The 16,503-nt window shown below is 34.3% G+C and overlaps 3 protein-coding genes across 11 annotated transcripts; 1 reads left to right on the top strand and 2 right to left on the bottom strand.

The window, feature by feature from the left end:
* Window positions 1-1,627: 1,627 nt before the first annotated feature.
* Window positions 1,628-4,411, bottom strand: LOC126873627 (integrator complex subunit 12-like). Of its 5 annotated transcripts, none has more exons than XM_050634694.1 (5): window positions 4,263-4,411; window positions 3,228-3,407; window positions 2,616-2,987; window positions 2,415-2,487; window positions 1,628-2,337 (listed from the first exon to the last, which is right to left on the bottom strand). In XM_050634694.1, the coding sequence occupies exons 1-5, from the start codon at window positions 4,380-4,382 to the stop codon at window positions 2,132-2,134; spliced, it is 951 nt and encodes a 316-aa protein (XP_050490651.1). In that variant the 5' UTR covers window positions 4,383-4,411; the 3' UTR covers window positions 1,628-2,131. The 5 variants fall into 5 exon arrangements, with proteins under 5 accessions (XP_050490651.1, XP_050490655.1, XP_050490654.1 ...); XM_050634698.1 differs by having other exon boundaries at window positions 4,259-4,389; XM_050634697.1 differs by lacking the exon at window positions 4,263-4,411 and adding an exon at window positions 3,662-3,797.
* Window positions 4,412-5,087: 676 nt separating this feature from the next.
* Window positions 5,088-10,631, top strand: LOC126873608 (protein BCL9 homolog). 2 transcript variants are annotated; one of them, XM_050634644.1, is made up of 7 exons: window positions 5,088-5,383; window positions 5,484-5,722; window positions 5,798-6,083; window positions 6,190-6,548; window positions 6,699-7,161; window positions 7,426-7,597; window positions 7,686-10,631. In XM_050634644.1, the coding sequence occupies exons 1-7, from the start codon at window positions 5,098-5,100 to the stop codon at window positions 9,541-9,543; spliced, it is 3,663 nt and encodes a 1,220-aa protein (XP_050490601.1). In that variant the 5' UTR covers window positions 5,088-5,097; the 3' UTR covers window positions 9,544-10,631. The 2 variants fall into 2 exon arrangements, with proteins under 2 accessions (XP_050490601.1, XP_050490600.1); XM_050634643.1 differs by having other exon boundaries at window positions 7,390-7,597.
* On the bottom strand, window positions 10,570-14,983 carry LOC126873631 (zinc finger Ran-binding domain-containing protein 2). Of its 4 annotated transcripts, none has more exons than XR_007692467.1 (8): window positions 14,389-14,982; window positions 13,676-13,728; window positions 13,442-13,523; window positions 12,801-13,125; window positions 12,639-12,733; window positions 12,537-12,578; window positions 11,857-12,346; window positions 10,570-11,781 (listed from the first exon to the last, which is right to left on the bottom strand). XR_007692467.1 is itself a non-coding variant. In XM_050634705.1 (8 exons), exons 1-7 carry the CDS (start codon window positions 14,460-14,462, stop codon window positions 12,304-12,306), a joined length of 714 nt encoding a protein of 237 aa, XP_050490662.1. In that variant the 5' UTR covers window positions 14,463-14,983; the 3' UTR covers window positions 10,570-12,056; window positions 12,284-12,303. The 4 variants fall into 4 exon arrangements, 3 of the variants coding, with proteins under 3 accessions (XP_050490662.1, XP_050490661.1, XP_050490660.1); XM_050634705.1 differs by having other exon boundaries at window positions 10,570-12,056; window positions 12,284-12,346; window positions 14,389-14,983; XM_050634704.1 differs by having other exon boundaries at window positions 10,570-12,061; window positions 12,284-12,346.
* Window positions 14,984-16,503: the final 1,520 nt, after the last annotated feature.

Here is a 16,503-nt window from a genome sequence, read left to right as displayed (position 1 = left end):
ATTGACTTGCATTTTTTATATATTTATATAGGTTTATTCGTTATTCGAGTAATATTATGTAACGTCCACAATATAAGGGTCGATGATTTTTATAATATATGAAACTCTTTTGAATTTATATTATTTCACATTGCACAGATTGACGTACACTAATATATTTGCACACATATTCGTATATACATACGTCTCGACTCTATTGTCTGAAGTTAGAGGATCCCTGCAGGTGCGTGGTACATCTTGAACGATTAGAATGCTCATTTTCAGAAGTTCATGTAAAATATCGTATATGGTACGTGAAGTACATTATACGTTCGAGCGCAATTCGATGGAAGGTCGTGTAACATGCTACACTTTTTAATGTATATTGTGCACATGCAAAATCTCGATGAAATTCTGTTTCCGTAAAGCATTAAGAAGTATCTAAATAATATATAAAGCGCTTGCATATTTGTAGGAGGAAAAAAAAATGAAAATATTCGAAGAAAAAATAGCTTCAAACAAATTTAAATAATTTCAAACATATCAGAAGTGCTATTGGTTACTACTTGAATCATTTGTCTATTTGTTCAAAACTCAAGATTTAAATACTTGCAACATAATTACATTAGTATGATATAAAAAGCTTATAATATAAAAAATTTATAACAAAACATAAAAAGAATATTATTTACTATTTAAAAGAAGATGCTAATTCTGGAATTTGGAACATTTAAATGCTCGATGTTCACTATCACTAATATTTTTATTATTTTTAACTAATGCTGCAGATATCAATAGCAAGTCTTTTTGTCCCAATAGATTTTTGATTAAAGAATTTCCTAACGTAAAAAGATTCGGTTTTTTTAAGAGAACCTTAGGATCCATGAATACATGGTTCATTGGTACTAATTCCAAATTTTTTGCAGAATGTTTATTTTTACGAAGATATGGGGACGTTTAAGTATAATATTCAGAATTGCTTGTGGTATAGCAGAATTTCTCGATAATTTGTACGCTCGACAGTTGACTCCATCCATCTGAAAAGCTTGTCAATTCCGCATTCAACGTATGTACTGTATTGTAATTAACGGAGGAAATGTTCAGCGGTTTATGAGTCGATTAGTAATGTCATGCTTCGTAGTATAGACGATTCCAAACGTCATGTCGAGTTTAAGATTATTCTTTGTTAAGCTTCGAAAACAAGGATGGGGGGATGATTGTTCCCTGCAAGAATAACTTAAAATATATTCGACTTCGGGAACCGTGTATGAAAAAAAAAGTTATGTAAAACGGGCTCGTTTTCATTCCTATGAATTTTTGAATGTATCTTTTCTCGTTGTATAGCCTCTACGTAAAGTATGTGCGCATGTAACGATGAATGTAATTAATGTGTGAATGCGATGCTGCTTTACTTGTGTGTATGCTGTGTGTATGAGCGTGTATCTATCGATGTACGCGTGTAGATGCAACCCTCCAAAAGCCCAATGTAAATAGAATTCACCCCCCCATCTTGCATATAAGTAGATTTTAAGTAACACTCGAGAACGAAATGACTCTTGCCAAATTTTCAATGGGACGTAGGGACAAACAAATAAGCATTTGAAAAATTGCAAAAATATATTGATATTATAAATGAACTCGACACTCATAAAGCTTATTTCGGAGTACCCGCAATCGCTTCTTTCATTTTTTATTTGAGGTTTTTAAAGTTTTACAGAAATTCAATTACACATTTATGTTTGTATATTTAAATTAATGTACATTTGTACAAAAAATTATATTTTTATAGTTAAACGTTACAATATCAAATTACATCGCGCTGCTATTCTTTATATCTCGTAATGAATTATATTAAAAACAAAGAAAATCATATAACGAAAGTACATAATAATATAAAAAGTAAAAGCCTTAGTTTTCTCAGCATAAAATTGGGAATTGCTGCGGTATATAAAATTAATATTATCTACTTAAAGATTATTTATACTATCTTTGGCAAAACATATTAATTTTGCTATCAGAATATACATATTAACGTATCGATCATGACTATCTTTTAATTAATTAATCAACTTGTAATGTTGGAATTATAAAATTTGTTTGGGTCTTTTTTATATTATACAATATTATCACAATATTCGTATGAGCGAGAGTTTCATTCTACACCTGACTTGATTTTGTACAGTAATGATTTTTCCTGAGATTTCGTTGAAGACATTGCTGGTGAACTGGACCGAGAATTCTTCGAACTCTGAGTAGTATTTGTGCTTCGTTTATCTTGCTTAGCTTTTTTCATCATATCCTTTAATCTTCTATCTGCACTTATAATATGAATATTTGGTGTTACTTTGTTTCCACCACCTATTAAACAAGGTAATGACTGCTTTTTTAATTGAAAGAGAAAATACATCTATTTTTATAAAATATAAGAAACTTACCTGAGTTAGATTTTTTTTGTTCTTTAGATTTATTTTCTATCACTGTTTTTGGTGAGCTCCTTTCTTTTGAAACCTATAAATTAAGAAAGGAGATTTCTTACTTCATAACTTTTATGTTTTCTAACATTTTTTGCTAAAAATTATCAAAATATTTCATGTACAAAAAATATAATAAATTATAATGTGAGTGAATACACACACCTGAGATTTGGAACAGTTTGAACAATACCACACCAGTCCTGGAACATCTATTTGAGAATCTAAAATATGTGGAATATGACACTCCTGATGGTACAAGGAATGGCACTCTGAACACTCAACAAGTCTGTTTCTTGCTCCAACATCCATTCCTTTGCAAATAACACATGTCAGATCATCCTCTAATATTTCTAATGCCAGAGTATTATCAGTCTGGATAATATCAGGTGGTGTGTCACGAGTTGGTAAATTCACAGGAGAGCTGTTTTTGCTTGATTTACTTGAATGTTTGGAGGAAGAAGAAGAGGAGCTTTTGCTTTTTTTACTACTACTGCTGCTACTATGATCACTCAGCACCGGTTCCTCCATCATATACTAAAAACAGAGAATCTAAGAGATAGAAGTTCAAAAAATAAATGACAACATTAGATCAGAGGGATCAAATACTAGATATCTTTTTACGTGAATGAAATCTCCTATGCTTCACGAGTGCCCTGATATCAGAACTAACTCTGTAATTATAATAACTTAATTAATATAAACCACCTTAATTGAAGTATTCTATTCTGGATAACCCTCAACATAATGTCCTTAAATTAATTATCATCTAATTACCTTTTTGTGTAATACATTCGATAACATCTTTGATGGCCCATATTTTTGTTTGATTGCTTCATCTAAAAGTGCTCGCAGCTGTTCCGCAGAATCTTTATTAGTAGAATGTAGAAGGTGCAAACCCTGTGTAAATTGAGGATCTAGCTCCAATTGTGACATTTTTATATGAATTATTTTAATCTGAAAAATATAAAAAATGATAACTGTATAAAAAAATATTTTAGTAATATATAAAAATAGTAAATTCTTTTGTGTTTCAGATTAAATATTTTTTATTCATATGGTATAATATTTAAATCACAATTAGTTGGAACATAAGTGAAAAAATATAAAAAGAAAAAAGCCTAGGTTATATTTATTTCACTGATTATTCCTACAATTGCATTCAATTGTTTGATTTTTTTAATATATCGCGATTAAACGAAATTTATTACCTGTAAAAAGTTCTTATAAATCAACCAATATTAAAAATGCTGATTGTGATATACGTGCTTAATGTACTTAATCTATAAATAATATGAAATATTACGCGCCTGAATGTACATAAAAAGCATTTGTGTTCCATTTGTACTAAATCGATCGTATAATTAGAAACCATGAGAACTTAATATTTCTATCTCGTGGTTTCTTCCAAACAGCACCTATGAGGTATCACAGTTATCTACAGTTTCTATTCAACTTAAACGTTCATAGAAAAAGCTTAGATATACCCTAGCATTTTAATAGAATTTATCATATTTTTCCAATGTTACTGTACATTTTAAAAATACCGCCTGGAAAGTATATCCATATATGGGGACCGTACGTTATATGTATATACATAAAGTAAAAAAGTAACTGAAGTTAAAGAACCCAGGCACCGGTATCACTCGATTCGTCCCTGGTCTCTCGTATTCCAAATTTAATTTTACAGAGTTTTGATTCTGCGTTAAATAAATGCAGCCTCTGTCTAGGGAGATATCGTGAAATAAAACGCCCGCTTAACCAAATGAAATAAAGGAAGGTACACGTATCCTAATATGTATACATACTTACGTCTAAAAGCTGCGGAAGAATGGTGAAAAATACAAGGAAAGAAAGACCAAAATAGTAACCCTGCAGGCGATCAAGTGTAAGGAACGAGTCAAGTACGCCTGGTGGTAGGCCTCTTTCCATCTTTTTCTATTTATCGGGGAAAAGGTATGAACGCTTCCTTCTCGAGGCGCGTTAAAACGATGTCTAACTTTCGACGAGCAGTTGGCAGCCGTGCGTAAAAGAAATAAATAATCAAAGCGACCATGAAGTGACAAATAAAGTTGGAGAACAATGCTCGCGAATGGCAAGGAAATTTGAGTGCAGCGTGCATTGGCCCCCGTTCTATGTTTTGAATACGTCTTACGCGATTACAACGTGGTGTTACATACGACATTGAAGCCGGAGGTACGCTATGCACTCGCTGCGGATACGAGGCTGACATTTAGGATATTTTCTTCGTCCCGATACCTTCGTGGTATTGGTCTTAACTTTCGTATTCCTGTATCAGTCGCCCGCTGACAACCGTGATTCCTCCATGCGTAGGAATCCGATTCCGCGGTTACCTAATTTAAATGACTGAAAACAAGCTGAATCGACGATCACCAGAAGTATTATCATCGGGAAAATTAATAGAGATCCACAGAGACATGCCTTCCTCGGGAGTGCTGTTGCACACCGTTTTTTAAGGACACGTTCGGCACGGGTACCGGTCAACGATATTTTTCGTTGTTAACCTCTACCACTGGTTTCGAATGCGTTGTTACTCCGCACATTGCGGACGATAGTGGCCATGTGTTTGATCTTTACTCACCTGACCAAGGTCTGACAGGATAATTCATCCAGTATAGCTTCAAACATGAAAACAGAAAAGAAGCCCAGCGAACCAAGTTGCGTACCAACCACTGTTGTCAAAGAGGAACCTGACGCAGACCCAGTTAAAATCAAAGAAGAAGGCACCGGAGGTAACAATGATGATACAACAGGAGAAGACACTACAGAGTGCTCTAGGGATCCTTGTTTGGATCCTTCCAATGGAGAAGGTGCATTGTCCGGAGAGAATCAAAATAATAGTGCAAATCAACCAATTCTAAACTCAGTGAAGCAAGAAGGTGATCATAACAATCCCACAGATGATATACCTGGTAGGACTAAATTTAATTCTTATGCTTTTGTTAATTATTTATATTCTTGATGTTTAATTATTGTGTGCAATTATTTTATTTGTTTTATTCATTGTTGTAGATTGTAGTGGTAATGTGATTACTGCAGATGGTATTCAACCATTAGTTAGTAATGTTCTTGGAAAACAGATGGGAACTAGCACAGGAAGCGGTGAAGCTCAGTATATGCAACAGCAAAGTCAAATTTTTGTATTTTCTACAACATTAGCAAATAAAGGTGCAGATGCAGTGATGCAAGGACAATATCCATCAATTATTGCTTATCATTGTGCACAACCTGGCACTAAGAAGTATCTAGAGGTATCTAGTAAAGTTTCCTAAAGAAAAATCTACATTATTTTTATATTTACTAACATGATGTTATTATCACCTTAGAAACATCCAAATAAAGTAAACCAATTTCGTCAAAATCCTGCACAATGGTTAAACAACCTTGCAATGATGAAACAAAAAGGTCATCAAGGAGGTACAAACAATACTTTCCAAAATGAGCAACCTCCTGATCTACCGGCTCTTGATCCTAATGCTCCTCCATTCTGGAATGAACAACCTAACCTTAGGAACTTAAATGGTGGAAATACCCTTGGTAATTCTGAACCATCATTGGACGATGCAAATATAGATGTGCCTTGTCTTGTACCAAATTCACCTGGTAACTCAGGTAATATGTAGTTATATTTGTATTGTAGTCAAATATGTTTCCAATTTTTTTACGGGTACCTTTTTGTGTACACTTTATGCCATTAGAAGCATACCTTTTATTACAGCAAATCCACAACCTCCTAATAGTACTACGATGGGCCATAGTCCCAATTTATTAGGAGGTACAACCAGCCCAGGCCCAGGCAGTTTACAGCCATCACTGCAAGGTGTCAAAGTTCCAGACGAAAATTTAACTCCGCAACAAAGGCAACATCGAGAAGTTCAATTAGCAACCATTAGGAAAATGCAAATGATGTTATTTCCTGAGCACAAGGAAGAAACCGCTAATACTCTAGACACGACGCAAGGAACAGCGGTATCGACGTGTCCTCCAACGAACGTTCCTTCAGTTGTACCAACTCAATGTCCTCCAACTATGGATTGGCATAAATTGCAACATCAGTTTCTTGATGGAAAAAATAAGGTAAAATATAATATAAAAGATTAAAGATTGTATTTGAAAAATAATTAAAGATTAATGACTATTGGGTAACTATCATTATTTATTGAAACAAAAAGTATACTTAAAAAATGTTAGTATAACGTTTTAATATAATATTTATTCATATTGTAGGCCAGTGTTGGAAGTCCTGGAACTGGAGTCTCATTGCGAGGTGCTAATATGGTTGGGGTCCCGCGTAGTCAAGGGCCACCACCGCCGTATCATCAAACAACGCGATCTGCGAGTGTGCCAATTGCGATACAAAGCCCAAACCCTTCTTCACCTAATAATCCAACCAGCAATTTATCCCTACCGTCACCTCGCGCAAGTTCAGCTCTAAATTCACCCGCAGACTGCAATAGACAATTTCAAATCGGTAATCAGAGAACCAACCATCTACCAGGACAAAGTCCGACGAGTCAAGACTCTCCGAATCCGACAGTTGGAAATGCAACAGCTGTATCAACAACGAGACTTAATCATAGTAATCCGGGAACGCCTGTTTCTCATTCGCACATCTCAACGCTTAGTCCTAGTGGAACAACTGCTCAAAAAGATTCATCTTTAGATTTCTCCACCAGTCAGCCTCCAAATGGTAAGACCAAATAATGGAATAATTACTTTATTGTAATAGTCGATCATATTATCTCTTAAAATATTGTTTGATATGTTAAATAATATTTGACATTGAATCGCATTCGAAGGATCTTAATGCAACAACTAAGTAACCACGATTATTATAATTATTACGTAAAATATTTTAAAAGTTCACTACTTAAAAACATTACGCGGTGAATTGATCGTGTTATATGTTACAACATAGTGGATGGTATGTTTTGCCGCACGCTGCAATCCTTAGCCCAGCAAAAGCAGCAACACACTGGGGCAGTGAACGCAGCGGGTGTTAAGGAAGCGAATCTGATGCCGGTTCCAAGCCCTCAGCAAATTCAGTATCTTAATACCTTCGAGGGACAGGAACTGACTATACAGAAACAGCCAAATACGAGTCTAAAGGATGGCAATTTATCTACGTAAGTATACTTGTATAACAATACCTTACAGATGTATAATTCCCTTTCTAACGTAGGTTTATAATTTTATCTTATTCTATGTCTTCAGGAATACGGCCAGCAATACAGAGATACCAAACAGAATTCTGCCAGGAACTTTGGACAGCAGCAATCAGTTTCCTGCTAGATCGGAAGGTGCAAGTCCAGTTCAAATGGATAGCATGAATCGTGGGTTTACAGGCTCTTTACACAGTCCACATACTCCTCATACTCCGCACACACCAGGCAATGGTGCTCCGCATACTCCAGTTGATCCTGGAAAACCCGGAAATAAGTCTAGTGCAAGTGCACAGAGTAGTCCAGCACCGCATAACACGAATATACCAGATAGTATGGGTCCTCCAAGAACAGTACCAGCGTCACCTACTACGAAACCCGACACATCTCCGCCATCAACGAAAGATACTCAGCAACAACAAACTCAGCCCCAACAGCAGCAACAGCAACAGCAACCACAGCAACAATCGCAACAACAACCACAACAACCTCCTCCACAACAACAACAACAACAACAACAACAACAGTCTACAAATCCAAGTCTTACAAATCCAAGTAATTCTGGAAACGCAACGGTGGTACCTTCTCTGGGAGGTCCAAGCGCCTCCTTCCCTTGCGGTAGACCATCTGTGAACGTGAGTCAACCTTCAGACAATGTGCCTCTTAATCCCAACAATATCGGAGGGCGACTCGGCAGTTTAACCGCAATGAGTACAAATCACTTTGATCCCATAACTTCCTTAGCTCAGATGAGTCAACAACTTACTAATACGGCAGCTAGCAATTCATTAGGTAACGAAGGACCTATTCATTCCGGGAACACCGGGATGATGCAGTTCGGGAATCCGCACAGTATGCACATGATGCAAATGGGTGGCGAAATGAATGGAAGTTGTCATATGGGTGGTCCGACCAGTGAACAGGGCGAAGTAGGAGGAATGTGTATGAGTTTGGCAGGACCACCAACGAGTTATAGCCCGACAACTTCACACACAGGAAGTCCCGGTGTACCTAGTAAAATGGGTCATCCTATCATGGGCCATGGTATGATGAGTAGCCATTCAGGTAATGCGACAGGAGCATATCCTGGTGGCGATCCTCATGCACCGCCGCCAAGATTAATGACAGGTCATGTGACTGGCCCTAGTCCTTATAACGGAGCGAATGTTCAAGTAAAACCTAGTGCTCCAAACACGATACAATATCTACCAGCAAGGCCCAACGTCGGTCATACGCCAAGAGGACCACCGAGTTTGGACTTCCTTCAACGATTCACGAATCCCTTGTCTAATTTAGAATCAAAGATGGGCACACCGTCTGTAAATCTTCAGTACTTCCCAAACGGTTGTGTACCGAACAGTATGGGCCCGCATACTGGTATGCCATCAACCATGAGCGGTGGACTTCCTGGCATGGGAGGCTCTCCAAGGATGGACGGACAATCGATGAACACATCAGTTGGTGTACATCCTTCAATGAGACCTGTCGGCAATATGAGACCTCAGCCTAATTTAATGCGAATGCAACACATGGTTGGTGGCGGCGTCTTTCCAGGCGGTTCAATGGATCCAGATAAAGTCTTCCCACCTGACATGGTATCGCAAGTTCCCAGTCAACCGAATCCTGGTATGTACGTATCCGGCAGCAAAGGCAGCCCAATGGGATTAGGACCTCCCCCGGATGCGACACAGCCATTACCTCCGAGCATGGGTGGTGCTACTAGTAATTTCAAGAACAGCCCTTTCGTCGGTAGTGGACCTAGCATGTCGGATCCAAATTATGCTCAACAATTCCATAACTTCCAGCAACAACTTTACGCTACAGGGACAAGGGGTAGCGGTCCACCACATCCTACTTTACATCCGCCGCCAAACTCGCATTCGCATCAGCAGTTCTTTATGCCGAAATAAAACTAACGTGTAAGCTGTCTGATCGAAGATAGACGTCGCGACGACGATGATTTATGATTGTGGTGGCCTTTCTGTGTCCTTTTCGGCAATTGCGTTTATTAATCCGAGGACAATTAATCCGATCATAACGAACGAACACGAGTTTTTCGGATAATGTAAAACTTTATATAAAAATTATTGCGCGCGATCTTGTAAAGGACAAAGAAGTCGAATTTGTTAAGGTTCTAATGTTGATGTGATTATGGAGAATAATTAATAGTAACACCATTTTTCGCGGGATGGTTTATCGTGACTGGCGGTAACGAGATTTCTCGTCCAATTCTTTATTTACGGTGTTGTTTATGTATGTGTTATTATATCGATAAGCGTTTTATTCTTAAATCACGACATTAAAAAGCCATTTTAATGTCTCTCGCGACTCCAAAATCTGTTCCATCGTCTTAGAGGATATCGTTTTCGTATCAGAATTCTCTCTTTCTCTCTCTCTCTCTCTCTGTAAATTGGAAATATTACGAATGTCACGTGGCGTTACGTGATTTATGTAAATACTAATGTAAAATCTGATTTTTCTTCGTAGTAATCGTTATTTCGTCGATCGGAATATACGGTGATCGTTGCTAGAGACTTTTGTCGATCAGGAGGAACGAGAAATGAAAGAAAGAACATAAAAACAAAGATGGATATGAATGCGTCCCTTCTTCCTTTTTATTCGAACAATTGCTCGTGATAAAGTAATTGTGCGAGAATTAATGAAGTATTCGAAGGAACGACATGAAGATACGCCGGTGAACAATTCATCCTTCCTTTTATCACTAAATAATTAAAAAAAAACGCAGTCAAGCAAGCTCAAATTCATAATTGTACATATATACGATATGTATCCCTGTTGCAACATACTCCTTAAAACAGTATCGCCCGTCCCTTTTATTCCCTTCACCGATTCCTCCTTGTGACCAACACTGTGCATAATCATGACCCTACGTAGTGTAATAATTATAAGAAAAAAGAATAATTGACTAAGAACAATTATGTTGTTGATGAATGATTTTTATTATAAATGAAAAATAAAGATATTTACAAGAAGTCAGTATCAGAATTGATCGATAATGAGTTTCGTAGCTATTCGAGAAAATGGGCGTCACAAAGATTTTTTGATAACATTATTAGGGTTGTGCGGGTATTCAAAATTGCGGCCTAGAATCGGGTCGGGAATCTTTTTCGTGTTCGTGTCGGGATCTCGGTTTGTCGACACATAAACATAATTGGGTACCCGTTACTTCAGAACCCGATTTTCGATTCGGGATCCGACGCTCAATTCAGAACATAATTTTTCTATTACATTGTACTTAAACTTTCAACTTATACTTTTGCAGTTGTAATCATATGTAAGAATTTTAAACCAAGGAATATATTGCACAATATGACATGTGAAAAATTATATTCGGAATCGAGTACCACGTAATCGTAAACCACGTTTCAAATAACGGGTATTCGAATATGTTTGCGCTGATAAACTTTCGGGATCTTGACCCGAGCTGAGGCTCCGAGATCCGTAATTTCGGGTATCCGCACACTCCTACTCTATATGTATTTTTTTCTGCCCGTCGAGAACCGAACACAGGTTTTTAGAGGTTTCCAGGTGTCATGATGACATACCTCATATCATATTTTTTCGATTGAAAAAAACGGGCTGCTTCCAACTTACTCGGATCTGTGATAGTCAAAACAAGAAAATGTATCTTTTTTTTTTTTCTTCATTCTGAAGATATCAATACATATCTATATTCATTAGGGAATGATTTTTTAATACTACATTATGTTTATTTAATCATTAGATGTTATGCATGAAAAAAGGAGAAAAGAAAAAGTGAGCGAAAACGTGAGAGAAAGAGCGAGGCAAACAGATAAGTTATAAAAGATAAAATAAAAGAAAAATTTTTTTCGAAGCAGCTTGAGCAATATTTTAAGCGAATCAAAGTGAAGTAAGTGACTATGAGAATGTCATGAATTTTGTGATAACGTACATAGAGAAACTTTTTTAGAAGTGTGACATGATAGAGAGCTTTCTCGAAGATTTTATATTTTGAGTTAGAAATAAGATTTCATCTATGTTCGTAATTCAGAGCTTTTACAACGAGTCGTGTAACACATCATCCATAAAATTATATCAGAATTACAGGTCATTCTGTTTTTCTGTTTTTTTTTTTCTTGTTTTCATTTACTAGCGAAATATTCTACCTGCGTCAAGCATTTTACGAATTTCCACATTACTATGCAATATTTAGGTCAATATTGCGCAAATAAGTAACCTACATTTTATTCTCCATCCATAGAGTCAAACGAAGTTATGAGTTCAGTCACGAAATGTAAAGCTTATTTGTTAATCGATTCCCTTTGCAATAAGTTGTATATCGTCCATCACTTTATCCAAAGGTGCTTACTAAATCACTAAATTTGTTGCGTTGTGTTATATCTCTTAGTACTCGAGCAATTTTTCGCTCATGGGATTTCCTCTCACCTGTAAAAAATCATTTATTTAACGAGTATTGTATTATGATCTCCATCAGGCTTGTTAAATCTATATCTTCCTTTTAACCATGTCATTATGAATCTAACTAATAAGGAATACGATAATGCTATCTCTAAAAGGTTTAAAACAAATGTGCCGTTTAGCAATTTCATCCATTAATATCGCGATTCATTGTCGCAATCAATTTTATACCCGAAACCCAAGTCAAACCTTTCCTTCTGCACATCTTCTCATTGACTGGATGTCCCCGAATCGCGCCAGTCATCTTTATCTCTGTAAAAAAAATATTACGTCCATATATAAAACGTTTGTTACCTGTTTTTATGGATATAATTATTATTTTCTCAAATTCTCTAATGATGATAAGATTATTATTGATCTTGTTTATAACAAAGGAAAATTGCTAAATGAAAGTAAGAGAAAGTTGCTTATATAGGTCCTCCATTTTTATTGTTATTATTACCTTGATTGTTGTTCTTCTGAAGATGCAGTGCTCCCATTTGTACTGAAAATTAACAACATGTATTGCATCTACTATACAAACGTTAATCATGAGAAAATTTACTTTTTCTTAATTGCAAAGTCATCCCATTCACTAAGATCGTATTTCGATAAATCACCATCTTCTTCATCATCTTCCTCTTCCTCTTCGTCTTCATCCTGAAATTTCAAATGTGTTTGATATTTCTGATTATCGATAAAATAACATCAATTACATTTACATTACATTTTGATCTTCTTCATTCTCCACTTCATCTCTTTCATCCTCGTCCTTAGACTTGTTACGTGGCGGGCTGCTATACCTAGAATCTTTGGAATCGTCATCTGAGCGGTTTTCAATCTTTCGTTTCTTTTTACGACGCCCGAACTCATCGTACTCGTCATCATCATCTCTTCTTTCTTTATATTCAACGACTCCTCGATCATTATATCCTCCTCCATATCCTGTACGTTCTTCAATCTCTCCGAATTTCGGTGCATTACACATGTTACACTGCTGTCGCCGGGCCCAATTTACGTTTCCACACTTACTGCACTGCCAATCATCAGCACTAAATATAAAGATATCATAACATACAATCATTTATTTGCTCTGTTATTCATGTATGTATAATATTTACTCATTGTGTAAATATTTTACAAAAAATCTAAGTATATTGAAAGTTAAAGAAAGATATACGATATATTGTACAACTCTGTATATTATTGAAATGAAAATACCAATCATTTAAATAAATCTGATCAAATTATATTATGATGTTGTCCCTGAATGTTGTACTTTTTAGAATATTTATTCTAAACTTATTTCATATAATAGAGAATAATTTCTTTCTGCGTTATATTGTTATATATGTTCCTATTATTTACCTGAATAATCCTCTACTTTTCTCTGCAGCTGCTTTACCAATTTCTTGTCCCAATTTTTTTTTCTTAGGACACTCTCCTCTGTCTGCATAAAAATATCTTTTGTTAATTGTTATATATAATATTATATATTGTAATATTAATAAAGCAACACATTAAAAAAGTTGTAAGGAACAAAACATTATCATAAGGAAAATTATATAGAAACTATACATTACCATATTGACTTTTATATACCTTTTCCACATCGATTACAAGAGTTTCTTCTTGCAAAATTTACATTGGCACATCTGAAATATTAAACAGTATCAAGACACTATCTCACACAATAGGTATGTATAAATAGACAATTTTATATCTTTAAATATCAACATTTTACAGGTTCATACTAATATTTTAAAATACAAAAGACTTATGTTAAGTTAGTCTTAAACATCTTATTGTTTTACTTACTCTAGTGAATACAAAATTTCTTTAGTACAATAAATTACTACGAACAAACTTCAGCATAGTATATATAATAGTGTAATTAACTTTAAGTATAAAAAACAATATACTAAATTACTCATTTAATAATTAACATTTTTCTCAAGCAGATAACATTATTACATATCACATGATTTATTACAGAATCAGTGTTACCAATTGAAATAAACATTGTAAAGGGACACAGCGATAGTATAAATAATATGTATTGAACGAAGTTGAAACTACAGTGGATACAAAAAGTATTTTCATCAGGTTCTACATTTCATTTTCATGATATCCACATTTTTATGGTCGCATGAAAGCACTATTAAATGATACGAAATTTAATGTACATGGACATGATTAATTAATATGTGATAAATACAGTGATATGCAAATATTTTTTGTGGCCACTGTAAATTCGCGATTAAAGCATAAAGCTGATTTCATACAGCAACGTTGCCTCTAGGAAAGCTACGTACTGAGAATCGGGACAAATCCAGTCCCCATCATTAATATTACGTTGATTTTCTTCATCCACTTTACTATTATCCATTTTCGTCTCTGGGTTCTCTGCGTGTAAACCTGATCTACTTTATCAGAGCTGCATTGAACCTTGCGATCTGTGTAGTTCGTTCTTTCCGAATTCTATCTAACCTTTACAAGTATGTATTTGTAATTGTCCAAATATTATCGAAATAGTACAAAGGCTTAACTTTCGCCAGTTTTTTCCGGATAAGTGCAACTTCTCTGAATGCGTTTTACGCACTACTATCTATTGCATTGTGTCGTATATAGAAATTAACGCACCGAAACTATGGTATGCAACACACTAATGCAACATTAACGGCACAATCACAGTTCTTACAATGCGATAAGCCCGTAACGTGGCGATTTCACAAATTTTAACCGCGCGTGTTACTTTTTATTTAATTGATGAAATGCACAATAGGAATAATAAAATATAATAAATGTGAAGGTTGATGAATTGTATTTTCTTTTAGAGATAACTGTTACAGCAGAATTTTAAAAAAATGTAAGTTATATTCGTTATAGCGTATGCGGCATGTTGGTTGGGAGGGATAGTATGTATATTAACTTAATAAATGCAAAGTAAGGGCAGCGAATACATAAATCGAAAAGTAATTAGTAAAAGATTATATACATATGTATGTATACATATGTAAATTAAATTATTCGATACACGTCATTAATTACAAAGTTATATATTACCATAGTGAACATAGGCAAGGATTTAGTATCGTTAATAATATTGAATTGAATTTACAAAGATATAACTTGTACCATTAAGATGGTATATAATCATTAAAGTAATTAAAATGCATGAAATTTTCAGATATTTGACAGATTGAAATCATAATGGTGCAAGCCAAGATTTCGAAAATTTATAAATTCAATAATATATTTTAGTTCTTAAATGTATCATCCCTTTCATTTTATAGTTAATTAAGTTATAACTTTATTATCTGCTATAATATGTTTTTATGGCTTAAAAATATTATGACCATAAATGCAGGACACTATTTTTAAAAAATTATTAGTATACTAATTTACACCACTATGATTTGCTATTCTTCTTATGTATGTATAAATATATAAATATATAAGCATTTCCTCAAAATAACAAGTGCAGTGAAATAAAAGTATCTACTTATTTTATTTTTTAATTAGATAGGCTGGAGGTAATGTAATGATTTTAATACATTAAACAGGAACTTTTTTAATTATAAAAATATTTTAATATTTTAATTAGAATTGTAATAAATATTGTGTTATTAGGTACTGAAGTACAATATTTGTAGCTCTTCAATGGTATACTGTTTTCTGTAGATTATTAAATGGCACAGTTTGGTCTTTTAAGTTCAACGTTTTCTTTGTATATTTAAATAACGTAGAATGTAAAAAAAATTAATTGTAACATATAAATTTATTTGTTTCTGAGTTTACAAGAGCTATTGGTGAACATTTTAAAAGATGCGTTCTATTTATTTGTTTACTGTTAAAAATCAAATTTATTGTAACGTAGAATTGTTACAAAAAGTATTTACGCATCATTGTATTTATTATAGTATTTATATACTGATTAATTAAGTTCGATTTTACTAAATATCTAATCTTTTTTCAGTACTTGCAAGTAACTCTAAAGATTTAATACTACGAAAATGAAATGTAGAGCCCGATAAAAGAACGCTGAAAAAGGAGTACATATATTGTAACATCTTAAGACTTTTGTAACTTAAGTATACAAAGGCTTTAATAAACGTTCAATTGAAATTAATCAACCGTTTAGTTTAGTTAACGATCTGTTTAACGATCTCTAAAATACTAAATCTTTGCCCTTATCGAACATAGTTTGTCAGAAATTAAATATTATTCCAGTTAATGCTTCGATCTATTGAATAGAATTTGTAAATTTTTAAATATGCTTTTCGTAAGCTAGAGAGCTTACAGAGATGCAGGGAAACAGTTGATTTCGAGTTTAATTTGGAAGATGCAATCGCTAAAGTTCACAAATTAATTCTTTCAATTAGTCTTCTTTTTATTAATGAAAATTTATTCGATTTTTTTTCATTACG

Source organism: Bombus huntii, chromosome 15, assembly GCF_024542735.1.
Source record: "Bombus huntii isolate Logan2020A chromosome 15, iyBomHunt1.1, whole genome shotgun sequence".
In the NCBI taxonomy this organism is placed as follows: Eukaryota; Metazoa; Arthropoda; class Insecta; order Hymenoptera; family Apidae; genus Bombus; species Bombus huntii.
Note: the sequence above shows the minus strand (reverse complement) of the source record. Positions and strands in the feature narration are given on the sequence as shown.

Coding starts and splice junctions, on each gene's coding strand:
- LOC126873627 (XM_050634694.1), bottom strand. CDS start 4,382: ATGGAAAGAGGCCTACCACCAGGCGTACTTGACTCGTTCCTTACACTT. Junction 2,488..2,615: donor CAAACTGTTCCAAATCTCAG/GTGTGTGTATTC, acceptor CTTAATTTATAG/GTTTCAAAAGAAAGGAGCTC. Junction 2,338..2,414: donor ACAAAAAAAATCTAACTCAG/GTAAGTTTCTTA, acceptor CTTGTTTAATAG/GTGGTGGAAACAAAGTAACA.
- LOC126873631 (XM_050634705.1), bottom strand. CDS start 14,462: ATGGATAATAGTAAAGTGGATGAAGAAAATCAACGTAATATTAATGAT. Junction 13,524..13,675: donor TTGTAATCGATGTGGAAAAG/GTATATAAAAGT, acceptor ATTTTTATGCAG/ACAGAGGAGAGTGTCCTAAG. Junction 12,734..12,800: donor AGAATGAAGAAGATCAAAAT/GTAATGTAAATG, acceptor TTGAAATTTCAG/GATGAAGACGAAGAGGAAGA.
- LOC126873608 (XM_050634643.1), top strand. CDS start 5,098: ATGAAAACAGAAAAGAAGCCCAGCGAACCAAGTTGCGTACCAACCACT. Junction 5,723..5,797: donor GCACTAAGAAGTATCTAGAG/GTATCTAGTAAA, acceptor TTATCACCTTAG/AAACATCCAAATAAAGTAAA. Junction 7,598..7,685: donor AAGGATGGCAATTTATCTAC/GTAAGTATACTT, acceptor CTATGTCTTCAG/GAATACGGCCAGCAATACAG.